General features: G+C 32.1%; 1 protein-coding gene across 5 annotated transcripts in view; it reads right to left on the bottom strand.

Annotated features, from left to right (window-relative positions):
* The window catches only part of WASHC4 (WASH complex subunit 4), a 57285-nt gene that overhangs the window by 11001 nt on the left and 31123 nt on the right, over positions 1 to 15161 (bottom strand). For all 5 annotated transcript variants that reach the window (XM_076007067.1, XM_076007066.1, XM_076007069.1 and 2 more), the window contains 11 exons: positions 14993 to 15072; positions 13742 to 13847; positions 13077 to 13193; positions 11752 to 11920; positions 11328 to 11482; positions 9715 to 9789; positions 9149 to 9253; positions 6630 to 6764; positions 4929 to 5037; positions 819 to 885; positions 273 to 359 (listed from right to left, as the gene is read on the bottom strand). In XM_076007067.1, coding sequence (XP_075863182.1) covers positions 273 to 359; positions 819 to 885; positions 4929 to 5037; positions 6630 to 6764; positions 9149 to 9253; positions 9715 to 9789; positions 11328 to 11482; positions 11752 to 11920; positions 13077 to 13193; positions 13742 to 13847; positions 14993 to 15072 — 1205 coding nt within the window. The remainder of the gene's footprint in view (positions 1 to 272; positions 360 to 818; positions 886 to 4928; positions 5038 to 6629; positions 6765 to 9148; positions 9254 to 9714; positions 9790 to 11327; positions 11483 to 11751; positions 11921 to 13076; positions 13194 to 13741; positions 13848 to 14992; positions 15073 to 15161) is intronic.

Raw genomic sequence — 15161 nt, forward strand, 5'->3', positions numbered from 1 at the left:
TCAATTTGGACCAGCCACATTTCAGGTTCTCCAGAGCCATGTGTGGCTATTGGCTGCCAAAGTGAACAGCATGTCCTAAAAGATCCTTCTTTAGTGAAGTTGGAAAGATCTTAGAATATCGTAGTCTTAAGAAAACATGTTTCATAAACTGAGACCATAATTTGTATAATTAAAAACACTGGCATATAAACATTCCTTTAATCGTCTCTTTGATGTTTTATATAAACACGTATTTAAATCTCCAAATTTAGATTATTCTAAAATTAGATTACCTTGCTGCTTTTAATGTTTCTTCTGCAAGACCTTCTTCTTTTACTAGTTCTTCAAAATTTACAATATCTTCAAGATCAGGCACAAATCTACATAAGAATATGGGAAGGAATTTATTAGGGCAAGTAAAATATGTACATTGACATATTGTATAAGTATGTCATTGACATATTGTATGTACATTGACATATTGTATAATGTATAAGTGGTACTGCAGGGCTTTAAAATTTTCAACTATGCATTTGGAAAGAACTTTGCATTTCAGTAATATTATTCATATCCTCACTTTGAAACTAATCAAACAATTAAGTTTTAATCTTTAAAATCATGTAATGTTTACATTCATTCATAACCCATAACCTTAAAAGAAATAAATATTTTCAAAAGTCTGCTGAAGTCTTAAAATTTAAGGAGAAAAAAAATCTAACTAGAATAGTCTCCACATTTTATCTCAAATTATCAAGAATATCTTCTCTATATCACTTACAGATTTAAATGACAATTTTTAAATGGCATAAACAAGGCAAAAATGATGTTTGCATACATACCTAATGGCATTGCTGCTGCAATGAAGACCACCAGATCTTATCATTCGTACATAGCCCATAGCATTACCTTAAAAACCACCCAAAAAAATCAGATATTTATATAAATAACTGTAAACTATAATAATCAGGAATACAGTTACATATAATAGTCAATTACAAAGTTTCTACTAAGTACCAAAATATTTTACTTCAGTTCTTATTCCAAAGTAAAACTATTGCATATTTCTGCACTTAAAATATAAACGTATATACTCATATACATCTATATTAAATATTTAAAAAATGTAACTTTCACTTGATAAACTAAGTTCATTAAATGCTGACTACATTAAAATGATTAAACTTTTAAAATTACAGTATCAGTAGTTTCTTTACTCTCTTATTAAGAGTCAGTCTTTCACTCACTCACACACACACACACACACACACACACACAGAACTGGAAGAGACATCAAGAAATCTTTATTTGATGCCTGTCAAATTTATATCTTCAGCCTGGGCTCCTCTTTTGAACTCTACACTGTTTTATCCAATACCTATACCTATGTGTCTAAAAAAAACTTTAAATTGTGTCCAACTCCAACTCAAGATCTATATACCCAAATTTTGCCTATCTCATAAAGTGGCAATTCTATCCTTCCAGTTGCCCAGGCCAAATGCCTTGAAGCCATCCCTGACTCCTTCCTCTCACACTTTATATCAATCAGTAGATAAATTATGTTGGCTCTGTCTTGAAAATGTCTTGAAAAACCGCTTTTCACCACCCACAATAGCTACCCCCTATTCCAATCCAGCACACTATCTCTTGGCTGGACCACTGCAGCAGACAATGGCCTCCTGATTTCCCTACTTCCACTGTTAACATTCTGCCTGCCCCCACCCCAATGTTTTACCTATATAGCAGCTAGTGAGTCTTTAAAAACTAAGTTGGAGCATATCATGCCTTTTCTGAAAACTCAATGGTTTTCCACCTCAGAATAAAATCCAAAGTCTTTCTGTGGCCAACACAGCCCTGCATGATCTTGCCCCTTGCTGCTGTTCTAATACCATGTCCTATCACTCAAGTGTTCTCCTTCCAGCCTCTTACTATTCTTCAAAAATGCTGAGCAGATTCAGGCTTTTGCCCTTACCATTGCCTCTGTCTGGTATACATTTTCCCTGGATATCCACATGGCTTATTCCCTCATGTTATTTAGGTCCCTACTGAAATGTCATCATATGAACACTTTCCCTGAACACCACCACCCAGCCCCATTACATCTCCTTATCTAGCACTTATCACTAACATATGATATATTTTTGTTTGAATGCAAGATCCCTGAGTATGGCCCTTGTCTTCACTCCTCCATCCCTAGAGCCAGCATGTCCCAGCACACTATAAAAATCCAATATATAAGTGCACTGAATTGAAATTACTTGGGAGAAAGAACAGATGAAAAGGAAACAAGCAGTTAATATTTCATAATCATTATAACATGTATTTTACATACATTATCTCATCTGATGTTTTTAACAATCCTACAAAGCATTATCACTGAAACTATTTTAAGGTCTATCCCAGTGTGAGAGAGAACGGTAAACTTTAATGTGTATCCTAGAAAAATCAAATGTCTAGATTCACTGTTTTCCTCAAAACTGTCAGACAAATGTTTAGCTCATCAAAATGGGAGAGGCTAGTATAGAACAGTGGTTAAGAGCCAAACTACCTGGGGTTCATATCTGGATTCTGCCACTTGTAGCTGTAAGACTCAGACCAAATTATGTAATCTCTTTGTATCTTAGTCTCCTCATCTGCTGAATTAAGCTCTATAAGGGCAGAGACTTTGTTTACTGGCATATATACCACCAGCACCTAGAAAGATTTGTTGTCCTAAATAAATACATGTGGAATGAATGAATAGAAATAATACCTACTTCATAAGTGTTGTGGTTTCACATGAGTTAAAACATGTAAAACACTAAGAATAGTCATGGCACACAGTAACTGCTCAATAAGTGGTAGTAGTATTATTTCAGCAGGCAGGCTATTAGTCAAAAAGATTTCATTTTGCTCCCAGGTCTGAGATTCTTTAGTCCTTTTCTCAAGATATTTAACAGTCAAAAGCACATTACAGTGTTTAATAAGAAGAGAAAATAATTTACATTTTCTAAGAAGAGAATAAAGAGCAAAATGCTCAAAATGAAAAGGATAACATTCCCCAATTGTGGAATGCATCCAGGTGATAATCAAGGTGACGTAAGATGGCACACAAAGAACACTTTAGTGGTCATATATTTTGGTGTGCATTAGAGGAAAAATGACTTGCATACTAAGGCCCATGATTTAACAAAATGTTATTTCATAGGACAACATTATACTTTCAAAAAATACAAAAACATGAAACAAATAATAGTATAGGCAGTGCTCACATAATGCAGAAAATCTGATATTGGTGTGGTGAATAAAATTTAAGCAACACTGCTCTAGAAGGACTGCTCTTAATCTGAGGTACACGGATCTAGCTTTAAGCATCTGGATTCCAAATGTTATAAACAAAATTACGTGTGTATGTGTGTGCACATGGCCATTAGCTCTGAGTGAATCAACCTACAGTTTCATCAGATTCTCAAAAAGGGTTAAGAACTACTGCTCCAGAAGTTCACCATCTAATGTGAAATCAAATGTCTCCTTGAAGAAAACAATACTTATTTGGCATTACTTCATATTAAATGGTTTAAAATAAAAAATTTACAAAGATAATTCTTTAAGTTCTTGTCCTAACAGAAATGTCTAATACACAAACCAATTAATTACATAAAACTTAACATTCAATGACTTTACTATAGAACTAAATGCTGTTAACATCATTCCCACTAGTAAATTTAAAGCCCCTTGATACCAAAGGTCATTTGTATTCCCAGCAACTAGCAGAAAAGTTGCCATTATAGAGATAACAGATGCTTAGTAAATTTTTTTTTTTTTTTTTTAGAGACAGGGTCCTGCTGTGTCACTCAGACTGGAGTGCTGTGGCACAATCACAGTTCACTGTAACCTCAAACCCCTGGGCTCAAGCGATTCTCCTGCCTCAGCCTCCCAAGTAGTTTGGACTATAGGTCTGCACCACCATGCCCTGCTAATTTTTCATAGAGACAAGCTCTTCCTATATTGCCCAGGCTAGTTTAGAACTCCTGGCCTTCAACAATCCTCCTACCTCGACCTACCAAAGTGCTGGGATTACAGGCATGAGTCAACATGCCTAGCCCTTAGTAAATGTTTGATAAATGAATGAATCAACCTTAGGAGGCATAATTTTCCCAAAATATAATCACTAAGATGTTACTAACTGCTTGGTTAATATAAACTGTGAAAGATATAAAACACCTTTGGACTTAGAATAATCTTGGTTTAGGTCTCAGCACCATCATTTATTTCTCTGAGTTTCTCTTTTTTCATCTTTAAAACAGTGATTACATGCCTATCTCACAGCATTACACTAATAGAGATGATGTATGTGAAAGCTCAAGTATAAAATTTTGTTAATCTGTAATTATTTTTAAATGTAGTTCTTGCTTTTAAATATAATGTACTATATTTCAGAAGACAAATTCTACTTATAAGGCAGAAGGACTATAAATTATATGCATAAGTGAAATGGTGTAACACAGAAAAATTATAACATCCAATACTTTATCTTTAAATAAAGTTATATGTAACTTACTAACCTAAATTATTAACTTTTCATGTAAATATTTTATACCTTCACATTTAGGCTGTAATCTGAGGAAATCTTTTTTAGAAGCCTGTCAAAACAGTACCTTGAACACAGTAGGTACCCAACAAGTATTTATTAATTATTAATATGATCTTTGAGATGAGTTAGTTATTAAATAAGTTTTTAACTTAATTGAAAAGGTTTTATTTAACTTATAATAGTCTACAGTCTATCAATTATTTCTGCACCAACTGTCTAATCATATTTAAAAATTTTTTGGTAAGACAATTCTCATAGGAGAATAAAGTTGACCTCAGGCATTCAAATAACGAGCTGTTTAATAGTATGAGATATTTAATACATGAGGTAGACTCTTTGGATTTGTATTTTATTTCCCAACACTTTTATAATAACTTACCAATTTGGCTGATTAGTTGCCTGAACTGATCAAGGTAGCTCTGTCCCTCTGGTGTTATTCCAAGTTTTCTGATGCCTCGATTGAATTTTTCTGCTCTATCAAAAGGATACTAGAAGAGATCATATTAAGACTTTTAATAAAGACATCAAGTAAAGCATAAAATGCCTACCAAAATAACCACGCCAACTCCCCTTTCTAATTCTGTATTTCATTGTGCTTTAAAAAAGAAGCAAGCACTCAAATCTAATGAAAGAAATATGTAGGATAAAAACTACCAATGTTCAAGATCAATATAAATTATTTCTTTTATACATTAGCTAAAGGGAATATTAATCAATGCCACAAACTTAAGTTTCACCACCATTATTAGTCTCTTAACACCCAACTACCCTATCAGACAGAAAAAAGAAACCAATTCCTTCCAGAAACATTTGTTCACAAATGTGTGAACAAGTTTCTGTGGGTTGAACAGGTATTAGGGACTTATATAAACACACTCCTTCCTAATGAACACACATCAACTGGGTCAAAATTTCTAGTTACCATCACACAATTGCATGATCATTTATCTCTGAATACTAGTAATTTCTACTCCAATAAAAATAATTAATATTCTCTGATAATTATAATCTATAATTTTATTAGATTACTAGAAATTAATATTTTGCCATTCTGACATTGAAAAGAACTAGCAAGTATTATACAAGACAGCTGGAACTCGGTGAATCTTAAGAGGGGTTATTAAAATAGTTCTGTATGTGGCAAATCAAACACAGGACTCATCTAAGCCTGCTGGTTCTCTATCCACATGGTTACATGCATATGCACTGTTACCACTTAACAATTCAACAGGCTCTTCACTTCACTATGGGAAAACTCAGCATGGTGAAGGCAAAACATTGTTTTTAAATATTGTTGATGGCAATGTCAATTGTGCAGTGTTTTTGGAATGCTTAGCCATATGTACCAGAATTTTAAATGCTTATATTCTTTTTCCTAGAAATGTCTCCTAAAGGAATCTGTCAAAATAGTCTACAATTACTCAGAAATGGATGTGAAAAGATGTTATCTGTACCACTGTTTGTAACAGTGAAAAAGCAGAAAAACCTAAATACTGGCCAATATAACAGGGTTAAATAAGTTACAGCACATGTATTAATCATCTATATTATCAACTCTTAAAAAGAATAAGGTAGATCTATATGTACTGACATGCAATGAGCACACTATAAAACAGTATGTATGGTTATTACTCCATTTTTGCTATATAAAAGCAATATATACATGTAAATATGTATATTTATCACAAAGATACCTGAAAGGCATCACACTTCATTGTTAACAACTGCCTCCAGAAAACAGAATTGAGAGGAAAAAAATAAATGACGGAAGAATATTTAGTTTATGTATTCTATATTTTTTAAATGTTTCAAAATGTGCATGCATTGCTTTTGTATATTTTAAAATAAAGAAAAGGAGCATCTGGCTACACTGATCATTTAATTTTTCTTATGCTAAAGCCTATAGAGAATGCAAAGTGTAGGAAAATTATAAGAGAAAATATAAGGAGATTGGAGGTGAGATCTAAAAAATAATAAAACTAAAACCCCAACAGAGAGCTAAACAATGAATGTAAGCATAAACATCTGCCTTATACTCCAAGAATGAATCAGACTACCTTAAAAAGAATAGGAAGCATACCTTATGATCATTTTGGTCCTTGATTTCCCTGAAAAACCGAATATCTTTAATCAATCTGGATTTGATATGCTCATCATACATAAACTGGCTAAATATATAGAACTTCTTTTTCAGAAACTGGTAGGTGAAATTAACCTATAAAATTAAAATTCAAAAAATTGAAAGACAATATAAAAATTAATTCAAATCAATCTTACTGAATAACAGTTATCTAAAAGTACTATTAATAAAGTCTAACTCATGTTGGACCTAAAATATTTAAAAAGTTTTTTATTGCCCAAGTTTATAGAACATCTCATAAGTTCCTCTTACATATTTTTATTAAAAAAAGAAAACAAGAGGCTGGGTGCAGTGGCTCACGCCTATAATCCTAGCACTCTGAGAGGCCAAGGCGGGAGGATCACTCAATATCGGGAGTTCGAAACCAGCCTGAGCAAGATTGAAACCCTGTCTCTACTAAAAATAAAAAACTAAATTGATTGGCCAACTAAATATATATAGAAAAAATTAGCTGGACATGGTGTTGCATGCCTACAGTCCTAGCTACTTGGGAGGCTGAGGCAGAAAGATCACTTGAGCCCAAGAGTTTGAGGTTGCTGTGAGCTAGGCTGATGCCACGGCACTCTAGCCCAGGCAAGAGAGTGAGACTGTCTCAAAAAAAAAAAAAAAAGAAAAAAGAAAGAAAAACATGAAAAATACTCTCATGATAGGACTAAGAGTTGTGATGAGAATCATAAAACCAGACCAAAGACCCTAGTCAGAAGTTTTATTAATATGTTCCTCCATCAATAAGATTACTTATTACTAATCTACAAAGGTCTAGAATGATACCAATATAAGAAAAGATACTAAAGTAAGGAAGTAAACTTTCCTTGAGGAAGACACTAAACATTCAATTATATACCCATAAATATTTCTGAACACCTCTTAGATGCAAAGCAATGTGGCTGCTCTCATGCTAGACATCATCATTGTCCTTAGGAAATTTATATTCTAGCAGAGGTGACAGATAAGGTTAAATAAATTATTAAATCTCAACTGCAATAATTTCTACAAATGAGAAGTGTGCCATCCTCTGAGAATGAATAACAAAAGGCCCTGACAGACTCAGAAAATCCTAAGAAAGTGAGATATGAGCTGAGATTAAAGTCAAAATATCATAAGATTAATTCTAATCTATAGATGGAAATAGCATAAGATTAATTCTAACCTGCAGATGGAAGCCCTAAACTCATGTCCATGCCCACCATTCTCAAATATCACTGAATATTTTGAAAAAATGTATACCCTTTTTACTCAGTTTTCATTCATCCAGTTATAGAAATGGGTGCTTTCTCAAAACTTATCTTGTGGCTTAAACACTGTACTCTCCTTGCTTTTTCTGTTTCTTTGGTTTTTTTAATCTCTTTTGCAGTTTTTAAATCCTTCTCACTGTGAGTGGGTACCTCTACCACCCTTTGATTCTTATCCTTCTACGCTCACTTTGTCATCAACAGACATCAGTAACCAACTCTCATTAGTGTGATTAACTGATTAACATCTATATCCCTGTAACTACCTTGACAGCAGGAAATGTCAAGGAAATGTGAAAAATGTTTTTCTCACCTTAGTGTCCAGACAGTGCACGAGACACATAAGATACACTTGCATCTGTTACATGAATATATGACAGATGACAGAGGTCAAGGAAGAGTTTATCCTCCAAAATTCAGTGTTTATCCTCAAAGGTTCAGACATGATTTCTACATGGATGATTCCTTATTTTAAATTTAAAACTCTATCTACTACTCATTTCTATATTGGTAATCACTAAAATGGAGCTCCAATCATATCACTCATCAGCTTGAAAACTTCAATGGCTTCCCCATTGTATACAAAAATGAACCCAACTTAACTTTCTAGTCTTCTCTCTATTCCCCACTCCAAACTGCTTAATAATATTTTACTACTTAAGCATTCACATTCTTCTCTCCTTAAGGAGAATTTAACCGTGCCCTGAAAACCACGTAAATTCAAAGACTTCTATTTCCACAGATGAAAAAATAGCATGAGTTCAAAAGATTCCTTCATCAAGTGATTGCCCATTTCTAAGACAATTCAAAATATTTTTAAGTTCCTATTTATATGGACATCAAATAATTAGACATAAATAACATTAAATAAACTATCAATAATTCACTTTCAAAGTAACTTTCAGAGAATACCAGAGAATCAACACAGATACGTGTGTATATATGTATGTGATGCTATCCTCAAAATCACCAATGTTATTAAAAATGATGGCTGAGATGGTAAGATATCCTAAAGTGCCTCTTCTATCACAACTCCCATCATATCCAACACAATTTTAGTGCCAGATATTTTTAATTATTACCAACCAGAAAAAAAAAAGGAAATTTAGGTAGAATATAAACTAGTAGTGTATATTTACCAGAGTATTCTATGAGAAAACCATCTTTCAAACTACTAAATTAAACAGGGATCTATTACCCACCCATTCCCCAAAGAAAGTTTCTTACTGTTGTATTCATGATTCCTGTGCCATGTGTTCGAATTGAATTAGCAATATGCCGAATATTAATAGTATTCAAATGTTTGTTATTGCTTGTTCGTTCAATAAAAATCTGCAATGAAATAAATTTATACTCAGTAACAACATAACCCATAGCAAACACTGGTCAGTTATCCAAAGAAAACTTTAGAATCTGTTTCATTAAAGATAATTTAATTTAAAAGCCATTCAAGAAGACAATACAGGTTGAGTATCCCCAGTCTGAAAATCTAAAATCCAAAATGGTCCAATGGGCATTTCCTTTGAGCATTATACTGGTGCTCAAAAAGTTTAGAGTTTCAGAGTGTTACAGATTTTGGATTTTGAGATTAGGCATGCTAAACTGGTAAGTATAATGCAAATATTCCAAAATCCAAAAAAACCTGAAATCCAAAACACTTCTTGTTCCAATTAATAAACAAGATCCCTAAGCAATTATTTTATTTTACTAATTTTCACCCTTGAGAATCAATTCCTTCCCTCAGCATTCCCACCATATCCTTGCACATTAAAAAATTTCTGAAACTCACTCACCTGATTATTGAGATTATAGAGGTATCGAGACACAAATATATGAATGTTTCTCATAATTTCCAAAACATCAAGGCCCTGTAACACAATCCACACAGAAGTTCTATTACTATTAATTTAAGCAGTTAAACTTGTGTCAATATAGTAACTTATTGATTATATTACATTTCCTAATATTTTTAGGTTATTTTAAAGAACTCTATAAAAGGTATAGCCAAAAGTCTTCTGACACATACAATGAGGATGGTCTTCTGAGGGAAGACTAGCTGCTTATTATTTTATCCCCTTTGTGTAGACACGAACAGTTAAGTTTAAATATTCAAAGATCCATGACCCACAATCATTTCCCTACCATCCTTGAGAATATTTATCTTCCCAAGGATCCTCTCTACATCTTTTTTACAAAGTAAACTAATGGCCAGATTCTAAAAGACAGTCAAGATATATTGTAACATTTATAAAATACACACTATTTTTCAGGTACTCTGCAAGGTTCTTTATATGTAATTCTCAAAAATGAGGTTTTATTCTTTTAAATTCCACAGGTGAAGAAAATGAAGGTAAGGGAGTTCCCTGAGGTCAAATAGCTAGGAAAAGGCAGAACACTGGGATTTCAGAAAGTCTAATTCCAAGTTTTAATACTTCTTTTGATCACACCAGACCACTTTTAATGTACGAGTCATCTACTAAGAATCTTTGATTCTTCAAATATTACTCTAATACCCAACGGTATCATACAGATCGTTCCATAGTTTTTCTTAAGTAGGGCTCAAAGTAGCAACACAATACCTCCTTGAGTTTGTATTTTAGCTTTTATCCTACTCTAATCTAAAAACATGTTTACACATTTTTTCTCCCACTAGACTGTAAGTCCGTGAGCTGGGACTGTTTCTATTTATCTTTGCATCCTTTCACATAGTCTAATGCTTATCATAGTCTCAATAAATATTAGATGTAAAAAAAAAAATGAATCAAAGGATATACAAACTGATCCAAGAAATAATCCCTATATGCAGCAGATTGTAGGAAAAATCATCATGATTCTCAAATTTTGGAACTGAATAAATGTCTTTTGGTAAATATTATCTGGATTATCTTAGAAAGAATTCCATGCAAATTAACTGATAACAGAAACTTTTATTCTCACTGACATACTGTAAATTAGCTCATTGAATTAACAAAGCTAAATGTTTCTTTGCCCTCCTCATTGTAAGAACAAATACATTTGTAATCAAATAAATTTAACCACTTTTCCTAAGATATTACGGTTCATATACTATGCCCAGATTGAAAAGCCTTAACTGCAACCTTGACTGAACTTCTTACAATACTGCAGAAGTCACCTCACTATCATAATGTTTCTCAAAAGCCATATATAAATCTAATGTATTTCAAATGTTCAACAGAAGGCCAAGGGTAAATAGGAAGCTGTGGTAAATTCTTTCATAAGACAAATTAGCAGCATTGAATTTTTTACTCTTTCAAGTATGAGATTTTACACAGCAAATATTTTCTTAAAAAATAAACACATACCAAAAGATATAAAGAGAAAAGATATACTAAAGATACACTGTTATGCTACAGTCAGAATATGCTAGAAACATTTTATACTATACCTGTTCCAAAGTCTGACTAGGAAGATGTGCCTCTGTCATAACCAATCCATAACGCTGAGTAGCTAAATTTCTCATTTCACTGTAAGTGGCCCAGTCATGAAGAGCTACTGTTGTTAGATTGTAGAAAGTCTTGTCTAGGTAGTGAGTTACATAAGCTACAAAAAAAAAAAAATCCGAAACATTTTTGATTCATGAGACAGTACAAAAGAGAAATGAAACTAAAAAGGAAAAAAAAACTTGTCTTTGAATGTTAAATTTCTTTCTTTAAAATAAGGTGCTAGTAAATAAAAATGAGGAAATAAAAAGGAATTAAAGAATAAAAGAACAAAAAAAAGATACCCTCAAAGTTTTATTTTGTTCTTTAAATAGTTAGGGTTAAAAAATATATATAATATGACTCTAAGAATAAAAACAGAACACTCACCTCGAATATCAATAAAACGATCGAAAAACCGAATTGGATTCAGAGAGAAAAAAAGGGCCAGGTCTTTCATGCCAACTTTGAAAGGGTTTCGGTCGTCCAGCTTTAAATGAGTATGCACAGAAAGTCGCAGATCCTTCTCTATTTCTTTGCACAACTTGTCCAGCAAATGCTATTCACAAAAGATTTGATACTTTAAATTTTCAAAATGATATTCCAATTGTATTGTTTCCCTACATGTCTATGCTTTGGCCTTTATAGAGTTTTATAATACGTGCACTGATTAAAAAAACTGACAAACTGATTTTTTTAAGAGTCTAAATACTACACAATTAAAAGAAAGTCTTATTTTTTGGGGAAAGTGAAAATAACTTTGTTCTCCATTTTAAAACAATAATTTGGGGGGTGGTCAGAGAGCAGTTACATAAATTCTAAGCCTTTATTTTCATTAATACTTTAATATCCTTGAAAAAAAAATCAAAAGGTAATGATTGATGGCTTCATTATAAGGAACATGAATAAGCAACATCAAGCATAACATTTATGGAAACCAGCAACAAAGTTCCAGGAAAGATCATGAGAACATGCAAGAGAAGGGAAAAAAAAAAGCTTCCTTATAAAAATCTTTAAAAAACCACAAAATTCATTGTGCTAAAGATAATGAAATCAATCATCTTTTCTGCCCTCCATAGAGTTCTAAATTATTGGCCATGTATTTTATTTTCTAAATAAGAATATTTAATATAAGAAATTACATAAAATTTTTTATAATTTCATCACAGCTAAGTTTACTCCTTTTTAATTCCTCCCCCAAACAAAAATATTGCTAGACAGAAATGTGAAGATATCACTGTTTATAATACTTCACTAAAACAGAGAGAGGCATACTTTACTGCACTCAAATTATTTTTGTTACACATGTCTTTTAAATATATAATTTCTTCCTTTCACAAGCTCTCCAAATGAAATACAGTAAAATATTAATAGATAAGTTATTATCTTAACTTTATACCATTAGCAGCATTCAACATTCAAACCCATTTTACATTTGCATTCTTTTAATAAAAAGAAATTTAAAAGAAATGTAGTATACACTAAAGTAAATTTAAAATTCCCAAATTTCTAGACTAATTAAATTAAAAATTAGGAATTACAGATCAACTTAGCAATACAGTGATACTATAACCAAAAATAGTTCTTATTCTACATAGTGATTTATAAATAATTTTAACTCAGTGAAAATCTGCTTCAATCCAAAAATTTTTTTCCAAATAAACTGTATTAAAAAACGTTTTAAGCTTTTCAATCTCAAATATGAAACATCATACCTCATTTAAAATTTCCATAATTTCCTTGTCATAGCAATCCAGAAGTCTTTCATAGGACTCTAAGTGCCTTGAATGCATCATAGCGGGTACACAGTCACGTAAAGCACTGAACATATACTAAGAAGAAAATTAAAATGTACGTGAATTTAGAAAAACCAGATCTCTAAACAGTATTATAAAAGTTGATTATTTATCCTGAAAGAAAATAACTTCAATCTGAAGATTTTTCCACAATTGTTTTACTTTCTTAAATTAAAAGAGCTTAAAAAGCATATACTTTAAATATACAAAATATTCACATTCACTAATGCTTTCCTATCTGTGCATTCAAACACTTATTTTCATAAAGAAACAGAAAAATTTGAATAATGTATACTTTGCTAATGAGTAAATGTCAGACTATGACATAAACTAAAATGAAGTGAAATGAGAATAATTAGGAATATGAAGAGAGAAGTTAACTACACTAATATTAACTTCATTAGTAGTAACATAAAATTTAACCACAGACTAAACTTACTGGATATGCATAGCATTTTACAGAACAGCATTAGCAGTCAATTTTAAAATAGTTTACAAATCAAGTCATCTATTTTAAAACTAAAATGGTTTTTACAGTGACTAAAGAAATGATGGATTTATTATTTATATTACTCCCTACTTACATGTAATCTGGCTGCATCAACGGCATTTTCATATACATCATCTAAATAAATTGGGAAGACAGCTCGATGCCAGTATAAAAAACAACAGTCACATTGTGTTTGGACTCTACAACGTAAAGCAGTAATTAGTAAAGCTAAAACTGAAGACTCCCAAAACAATATGAAAGGAATGACATTATATACTGTAAGGGTAAGAGTACTGTCTTACTCATTTTGTACTCCCTATATCACTTAACCCAATATTAGTATAGAAAAGTCACAAAATAAATATTATTCTAATTGAACAAACAATACTCCAATATCTGACACTGTCAAAATTCTGAATATATGATTTAGTTTCAAAGCATACTTGAAAAACAATACAGATAAATAGAGGAGTCTGAAATAAATTCATTTTTAGTATTATTTGGTATGACTAGATTTACAAGACTTGTATCATGTGCACCATTTTACCTGTCTCCAATTTCGAAAGCAAAATGTTTTTAAAAACTGTGACCAAAAAAACCAGTCACACTTAATCTGTCTATAATCTTTGCCAAGTGACTATTTCACACCTTATGAGGCAACAAAATGATCCTTAAATATCTTATAATGAAGTTCAATATTTCTCCCAAGGATGGAAAGTTATATGCCACTAACTACAAAGATGTGAGCTTCTTAGAACAAAAAATATTAAATTATAAGCATTCAACTGGAAAATGTGCTATAACTTTAATTCAGCTAGGAATCAAAATTCAGAAGACCCACCTTCACTTCAAAAAATTTATTGCTTAGTCAAATTTAAAGGAAAACAAGCCACAAGTAGGTATAAAAATAAGGCTTCCAAAAATTGGTGACTGGCTACTGATAAAGTAATTCAAATTCATATCTCAAAATAAGAACACAATTGTTAGGGATCTCTAATTCTCTCACAAATAGATGAAAGCCTTGTTATAAAGCAGCAATTTAAGTCCAGTAGAGAAACTCAACGTAATAATCACAATATATATCACAGCCTGTCACATGCTCTGAGGCTACATTGCTTTTTGCCATGTGAGTTCTTCCAGAAGCTACATGCTTCCTGTAGAGGCAAATCTAACTAAATATGATCCCTACTCACAGTCTCACTTTGGTCATGCTAAAGAAGTTACAGAAAGGAACTAATGCTCTTCTACCTGGATTTTATTCCTTCTCTTGCTATGCTAAAAAGAAAATCTATGCTTCTATTAGCCCTATCTTTTCAGTATCATTACATATCCCAAACCTACTCACCGTTCTCTAAGTTCACTGATGAGGTCCAATTTTTTCATGACTACTTGAAGTGGAAAGAGTTCTTCATCTTTAAATGTTTTCTATCAGGAAGGGGAAAAAAAGAGAAGCTGCAGTCAAAGTAAAGATATAGATTTCTTAGGTCAATTGGCAGAGGAACTGTGAAATCTCA

Source organism: Microcebus murinus, chromosome 10 (genome assembly GCF_040939455.1).
Source record: "Microcebus murinus isolate Inina chromosome 10, M.murinus_Inina_mat1.0, whole genome shotgun sequence".
Lineage (NCBI taxonomy): Eukaryota > Metazoa > Chordata > Mammalia > Primates > Cheirogaleidae > Microcebus > Microcebus murinus.